This window comes from Nyctibius grandis, chromosome 33, assembly GCF_013368605.1.
Source record: "Nyctibius grandis isolate bNycGra1 chromosome 33, bNycGra1.pri, whole genome shotgun sequence".
Lineage (NCBI taxonomy): Eukaryota > Metazoa > Chordata > Aves > Nyctibiiformes > Nyctibiidae > Nyctibius > Nyctibius grandis.
In genome coordinates this window covers 1,420,575-1,428,261 of record NC_090690.1, presented here as the reverse complement: position 1 = coordinate 1,428,261, position 7,687 = coordinate 1,420,575, and the positions used below count along the sequence as shown (strand labels likewise).

General features: G+C 51.7%; 1 protein-coding gene across 1 annotated transcript; it reads left to right on the top strand.

Annotated features, from left to right (window-relative positions):
- The first annotated feature begins 478 nt into the window (after positions 1-478).
- SLC18A1 (solute carrier family 18 member A1) lies at positions 479-6,975 on the top strand. The gene is made up of 15 exons (XM_068421286.1): positions 479-602; positions 836-1,196; positions 1,322-1,380; positions 1,646-1,729; positions 2,009-2,101; positions 2,404-2,493; positions 3,440-3,483; positions 3,639-3,699; positions 3,829-3,924; positions 5,471-5,549; positions 5,660-5,711; positions 5,916-5,979; positions 6,083-6,202; positions 6,409-6,542; positions 6,862-6,975. The coding sequence occupies exons 1-15, from the start codon at positions 479-481 to the stop codon at positions 6,973-6,975; spliced, it is 1,575 nt and encodes a 524-aa protein (XP_068277387.1).
- The last annotated feature ends 712 nt before the right edge of the window (positions 6,976-7,687 follow it).

The following is a 7,687-nucleotide window of genomic DNA, read 5'->3' as shown; positions in this document are numbered from 1 at the left end:
TTTCAATTAGGTCAAAGGAAAAGACATGTAAGGTAAATGAATTTCCTTTGAGACAGAATTTAATCTCCAAAGAACAAACACGGAATAAAAGACGTAGACGTTACCACAGATAAGCTACCGGCTTGATCTGTGCTTTGAGTCTTTCAAAGAAGACTTAAATGATGCCTTGAAGCAGGTACAAGATGTCTCAGGAGAGTGGAAATGGGTTAGAGCGCACTCCTTCTGCAACTTTAAATGCAAGCTTGGTAAAAGCACGGTCTTTGATAGCAAAGTTGGTGGTCCCACCTCCTCGGGAAGAGCACCCAGCTCTTGGAGGACACAGACACTAAGTGACCGCAGGAGGTGCCTTCTCAAGGGAGAAGCTATGAGCCGCGGGAGGTTGTAACCCGGAGCGTTTTCTTTAAAGGTTACAGGAGACCTTCAGCCCTGAAGACAAGGAGCCAGGAGGACCCACGCTGTGAGCTCCAGGCTCTTGGCCATGCCCCCAGCTGCTGAATGTGTGCCCTGGCGCTGGCTGGCAGCGGGCAGGGCATCGCGGAGGCTGGTGCTGGTGGTGGTGTTCGTCGCGCTGCTGCTGGACAACATGCTGCTGACGGTCGTGGGTACGGCGTGTGGTTCTCTGTGCTCTTTGGGTGCCGCCTCGGGGTTTCGGCTCCTCAGTCGGTCTCTGGATGCTGCTGGCTGGGTCCTTGCGCAGGGAGAGCCCTGGGGAGGGCTGGGTGCAGGGAGCTTGCAGGACACCGACACCTAGCCAGCACCATTCAGTTCAGCTTCACGTTGAGCCGGAAAATGGAGTAAAATCACTGACTAATCCCTTCCCTGGCTTTTCTTCCAGTACCGATCGTCCCCACCTTCCTTTATACAACAGAATACGAAGGCACCAACAGTTCTGTTACCCCAGCCCCGACTGAGCTGGCTCCTCCAGCCTTGAAGGCTCCTCCTTTCTCCTCCATGTTCTCCTATTTCGACAACACCACAGTCACTGTCTGGGGCTCCACCAGTGCCATGGACTTGGCAAACAGGACAGCGAGCAGCCACCCACCACAGCCCCCCACCAGCAGCCCACCGCTGCCGAGCAGCTGCCCGGAGGGTGAGGAGTTCCTCGCCAAGGAAAACGTCCGCGTGGGGCTGTTGTTTGCCTCCAAGGCTCTCGTACAGCTGGTGGTCAACCCGTCCGTGGGTCTCCTGACTAACAGGTAGATCAGAGACCTGGGTCTATACCACGGTGTAGCCCTTCAGGGACAGGCTGGGCAGCAAGACCAGATCTCATCCTGGAATGAAGAATCCTCCCTGAGCTGGTGCCTCTTTTTTCCCTTTCCAGGATAGGATACCACATCCCCATGTTCATCGGATTCGTTATCATGTTCCTCTCCACAGTCAGTGAGTATTGCCCTTCACTCTGCCCTTCGTATGCAGCAGCACAGGAGAAAATGCTTTGGTCCGTGCCTGCACCGCTGTCCCCATGCAGGAGAAAGGAGGGAGAGCAGAGCAACTGGTCTCAGAAACCGGTGACAAGAAAGGACGGGAGGCACCCAGCACCCTCCAGCACCCAAACCGGTGCAAGCTGAGGCCGCTGTTACCCTCTCAGGGTCGTAACGCTCAGTTCACAGTCCTGCCTGATGCTGTCTCTCTCCTTCCTCCGCAGTGTTCGCGTTCTCAGGCACCTACACCTTGCTGTTCATCGCCCGAGCCCTCCAAGGCATTGGGTCATCATTCTCATCAGTCGCAGGTAAATGTTTCAGCTACACCTTAGTCTCTGCGTTACCTCCCCTTGTCTGGGTTCAATTATCGTCTCAGGAATGACCAGCAGCACAGACACCCCGAGTGCCTTCCTCGGCTTCAAACTCCTCCTCCTTGCTGCACCTGCCTGGTGCAGACAGCGCAGACCCCCACAGCCCCATGGGAAGCACGTAAATCCCCCCAAAAGCCCAGGCTGCCTTCAGAGAGCAGCCCCCCCACCACGGTACCAGCCAGCCTCACGTGGCCTCTGCTTTCTCTCTGCTCCCAGGCTTGGGCATGCTGGCCAGCGTGTACACGGACGACTTCGAGAGGGGCAACGCGATGGGGATCGCTCTTGGAGGCTTGGCCTTGGGTGTGCTGAGTAAGGAAACCTTGCTCCCAGTGGGGCTCACATCAACAGCATCTCCAGAGCTCTGTTGGTTGTCACCTATGGCTTCCACCTGCCTGGCTGTGCCCCTTCCCCGGCGGCATCCCGCAGGCGCGGCTGGCCTGTCCTCCTCCCTCCCTCTGCTCACACTCCACGGCCACTGCCCGCAGGACCCGACATCTTCCCACCACCTTCACCAAACACACGCCGGGGGATCCAGAGCAGGAGCCGAGCGGTGCCGCTGGGCGCCGGGGACGGTGGCACTGCCGCTGTGTGACGCAGCCCTTCCCTTGCAGTTGGGGCCCCGTTTGGGAGCGTCATGTACGAGTTCGTGGGGAAATCCTCTCCCTTCCTGGTCCTGGCGTTCCTCGCCCTCTTGGATGGAGGTGAGGAGCCAAATGGTTTAATCCAACCAAAAAAAAAAAGCATGGGAAAAGATTTAAATGCAGATGTTTTGGGGAGAATCTCACAGGGCTTGTGTGAAGGAAGAGGCAGATTAATACAACACGGGTGATGCCATCAGCACCAGTTATTCTGTTATTGCTAAATCACATGTTTTCTACCACGAGATGACTGACATCGCAATACAGTAAGAATTAGTCCCTCATTACTTAATAAACCCCTTGATTGCTTTAACGGCTTGAATAGCACGTTCAGTAAAGCTCTTTGAACTGCGAATCCTTTGTAAAAGGCACACGTGTCTGCAGCCCCTGCACCACGCCACGAAGGAACAAGACTTTGCCAGTGTGAATGGTGATCCTTGTTCTCTCTCCAATAGCTGCATCACGGACAGAGGCCACGAGAGCCTTCTGAGTGCAGCGGCCAAGTTACAGACAGCAGAAACGAGCATTTTTAGTGGGAAGTATTGAGCTAATTAAATTATAGTCACAGTTACCATCTTTGCCTAGATGTAATGCAAGATATCTTTAATGAAGCATGTAAGAGTTTTTGGAAAATGAAACGTAGGTCCCATACATATGAAACTTTCTTTTGTAATCCTATTCTTTTCCACACCTAATTTCTGTCATGCTCGAGTTGTGGCTCCACAGCAGGCAGCCTGACAGAGGGTTTTTGCATATTTGACTGCTTCATGGGTTGCCAAAACACTTCTAACCCAGTCCACTTCAGGGAGTTTTGCTGCTCCCTCCCATGGGAGCAGGGCTGGGACCCACCTCTCCCCCTGCCTGCTTGAACGGTGTCCCCAAACACAGTTCCTGCATCCCCGGGGGCTCTGCCGATGAACGGGCTCGGGCTGAAGGAAAAGCCAGAGGGAAATGCAGATTGAAGCGATGCTGTCCGCAGCAGCAGGCTAACACCAGTGTTTTCTTCCAGCTCTGCAGCTCTGCATCCTGCAGCCCTCCAAGATCTCCCCCGAGGTGAGTACAGATGCGTGCGCCCACGCGAGCCGGTGCCGGGCGGCGCGAAGGAAGTGGGTGCTCCCAGGGAGGAGGGTGTGCGGGCACCGGGCCGAGGATGGGTGCAAAGGCACACACGTCCCTCAGCCGACATAACCCCCCTTTGCACCCCGCAGAGCACCAAAGGCACGTCCGTGTCCGCCCTGCTGCGAGACCCCTACGTCCTGGTCGCTGCAGGTAAGGGCGGGCGTCAGCACGCACCGTGCTCCTCTTTGGGCACCTGCATCTCCTGATCACAGGGGTTCACTCCTGCCTGCTTGAAACAGCAGCAGAAGGGGGTTAAACCAGAGTATTTCTCCCCATCAGGAGCCCTCTGCTTCTCCAACATGGGGGTGGCCATGCTCGAGCCCACCTTGCCCATCTGGATGATGCAAACCATGTGCTCCCCGAAATGGCAGCTAGGTAAGCGTCGTGCTTTGCAGCCTTCTCTCCTGAGCAGTTGCTTGGTATAGTTCAGCTAGAACCGGTCCTGCTTGGCACCGCGAGATGGATTGAATAATCTCTTATATCATTCTAAAAAAGAAGAAAACATCTCTCCTCACCCGCACAGAGCGAGTGATCCCAGGCTGTGTGTTGCTCCAATTTCAGCTGGAAATGTCCTTAGTGGTGGCTACACAATGTGCTTTTCTCTATTATTGAAAAAATTGTATAGAACCAGGCTCCCCACAAGAGCAATAACGGTGGAAGAAAGGCTGTTTCATGCACGGGAAGCCTGTCGAATCCCATCTTCTGCAGGGCACATAATGGCATCATGCTGGGCTGAAATCGTGGCAGCCAGATGGGTTTTGCAGAGGCAGCTCTGAGTGAAACGAGGCCATTTAGAGAGTCCCAGGCAGGACAGGATGGTACGTGCTAATTACCAGCTGCCTAGAAAATGTGATATGGAGATAACATTGTCTATGTTTGCTACAAAAATAAAAACTAATTGTTATAAAACCCAATTGGCTGAGGAATGACCCGGGGGGTGCCCCAGGCTACACTTAGATCCCAAATTGAATTGCAGCCTGGGAGCAGGAGGGCTGAGAGAGCTCCTAATCGAGTTACCCTCTGGTCAGGCAGGAGCAGCCATCCCGATAAGAGCCCACGATGCTTCTCATGAGCAAGTGACTGAGCAAGGACAGGCGAGGGTAAAGCAGCGTCCCAGGGATTCTGGCAGTGGGGAGAAGGGGCAGCGTAGCTGCCTGGTAACCACAAAAGTCACAGGCTGAGAAAGGCACTCGGGGCTGCCCCCGTCACCACCGAACTCAAGGGGAACCTTTGAGGTGACTTAGCAAGACCCAGAGGCCAGCAGACATCAAAGAAAATCCCAAATATACTCTCTAGGTTTTCAGGTACCTGAGATTTGAGAGCAGTTGGGATTTAGACACAGCTCAACTGCAAGCCACCCATCTCACAAGCTATTATGAACTCAAGGGGCTTCTTTGTAAGCTTCAGTTTGCTCAATCCCATAATTCTGTAAAAAAAAAACACAAGAGCTTGGACTAAACCTGCAGGATTAGCTGTGCTCTGCAGCTGTTAAAGAGAGGAGAGGAAATTAAACATAAATCAGAGTGTTTCAATAAGGAAGTTGTCTTAGTGAAATGGAGCTGATCAGTTTTGTTTGAAGTCCGCAGGAGAGTATATTAAAAATAAACAACTGGTAAATCAGCAAACAGCGCAAATATTTAATTTTGACTACAAAACGATCCCCAAGCTTTTTACTCAAGCAGTTATTTTGAAGGCAAAGCAGAAGGCAAAGGGAGAAAGGTGGAAGAGGAAGAAACTATGACAGAAGGATGAGTTTATTAAGGCAGAGGGGACAAAAAAGTGCTGCAGCTAGCACAAGATCGTTCCTTGCCTGGCTCACGATATTCTCAGAAAGAGAGAGGCAGTTTGTGAATATTTTTGCAATTCCCCTGGAATTGCTTGGGGATGACACACGCTTTTTTATTCCCTCTCTCCCCCTCAGGGGTGGCGTTCCTCCCTGCCAGCGTATCCTACCTCATCGGCACCAACCTCTTCGGGATTCTGGCTAACAAAATGGGCCGGTAAGTGGGACATGAGAGATTTCAGCTTGGCGCAGCTTCCAGCATGAATCACTCATGACGTTGTGCACACCGAGAACATCCGCCCTCTCCTAACTGCGGCCTCGTTGCAGGTGGCTGTGCTCCCTGATCGGCATGGCCGTGGTGGGGATCAGTCTCCTTTGTGTAAGTAGTGCAAGACCACGTTGAGCCCTTTCTGTAGCAGAATCAGCAGCGTGGGCGACAGCACTGAAAGGGGGTTACACACCCAGCAGTCAGTAGATGTTCAGTGGTTGCATGTGGATCGGTTTCACAGATCTATGCTACGTCTGCACGCCTCAGCGAGCTCCTCTGGCCTCACTCGTGTATTCTCTCTCTCCCCTCTCAAAGGTACCTCTGGCCAAAAATATTTACGGGCTGATCGGCCCAAATGGCGGGCTTGGCTTCGCCATAGGTAAGCTGTTGGTGTTCAGGCTGTGCAACACAGCTCAAACACAGCTCCCCCCACCGCCCTCGGAGCTGGCGATGACTGATCGGGTCCTTCTTGCTTTGGGCAGGAATGGTGGACTCCTCAATGATGCCCATCATGGGTTACCTCGTGGACCTTCGCCACACCTCCATCTACGGCAACGTCTACGCCATCGCTGATGTCGCCTTGTGCATGGGCTTTGCGATTGGTAGGGAGGAACTCTTACTCACGGGATGACATACTCAGTGTGTATCTCACCCGGTTTATCGCTCCCTTTCCTCCACCCAGCGTTCACTGCAACAACTGGCACAGAGTCTGCAACCCCGTCACCGTAGATTCATAGACCCCCTCCAAACGGGAAAGGCGCCTTTTGCTCTCTGTCACCTGAACCTGTTTTAATTTTTGAATTTGCAGGTCCATCCACGGGCGGAGCGATTGTACGAGCTATTGGGTTCCCCTGGCTGATGATCATCATTGGAGTTATCAATATTGCTTACGCTCCTCTCTGTTGGTACCTGCGCAACCCTCCCGCTAAAGAGGAGAAGATTGTGAGTTTAAGTATACTTTATTCCCTTAAAGTATAGGGGATTGATAATCCAGAGATTTGGGGGGAGAAAAGAATAAATTTGCCAGGGATTATGTCTTCCATCTTGGGCTCTATCCTGCCCTCAAAACAGGGACAAAAAAATCAGACAATAAAACCAGAAAAGTTTAGAGCTACGGTGCTTCCCTTAACCCACAGCTTGTATTCCCTGGGCAAAAGTCGTTGGCTGCTTTGGCTTTCTCTAAAAGTGGTGATGCTCCCGTTAACTAATCACATTAATCACCATTTTTACTAAAGCGTGATTTCTTCTCTCCTTTACCCAGGCAATCTTAAGCCAGGAGTGCCCCATGCAAACCAAAAGCTACGCTGCTCAGAAAACCCTGCGTGATTTCCCTCTCACAGACGACAGTGATGTGGAGGCAGAAAATGCAGAATAGCAAGTGCAGGGATGTTTTGAAGCTAATGTTGTGTTTACAGAACACGGATGTATGAGCACCCAAGAATAAACCAGCCTCCCCCAAGACACAGGACGGACACAGGCTGCATCGCTGACCTGTTCCCTCGGCCATGCAATCCACAGCAGGGAGTAGAGACCCAGGATTTGGAGGCTCTATCCAGTTAGTTAAGCCACTCATTTGCTGTGTGACTTCTAGGCAAGTTACCCAAATTCACTACATCTCACCTGTAAAAAAAAGTTATGAAGATGAGGACAATCGCATCAACCTGTCCTGCAGAACGATATTGCTCCTGCTTGTGTTGTCTCTTCCACCATCCACTAAATTAATACATTTATTTGAAGAACTCCAAGAAATCCAGGTAGAAATAAGGCTGAGAGCAGTTTTAGACTCTCAGGCACAGACTCAGCCAACAAAGCTAGATGGTAAGGGACTAACAAAGCATTTTTAAAAAACCCTGCCCCATCCCCAGCTGAGATGGGTAACGGGCCGTGTTTGTGATCCTAACCCATCGCAAGGACAAGTACAATAGATTTATTTAATTTCCCTTTTGCAATTTCCTGGCCACAAGTTTAGAGAGAGCAGCTGCACTGTTAACAATATTTATTGAGTATAATGGTCTGTAAAAGTACGTTACAGTTAAGTAAGAGAGAGAGTCAAGTAATAAGAGGTACCAAATTAATTTTATAAGTAT

Excerpts from the sequence above, each read along its gene's own strand:
- SLC18A1 (XM_068421286.1), top strand. The coding sequence starts at position 479 with ATGCCCCCAGCTGCTGAATGTGTGCCCTGGCGCTGGCTGGCAGCGGGC. Across the intron at positions 3,700-3,828 it reads CTACGTCCTGGTCGCTGCAG|GAGCCCTCTGCTTCTCCAAC; the intron begins GTAAGGGCGGGC and ends TCTCCCCATCAG. Across the intron at positions 5,712-5,915 it reads TGGGGATCAGTCTCCTTTGT|GTACCTCTGGCCAAAAATAT; the intron begins GTAAGTAGTGCA and ends CCCCTCTCAAAG.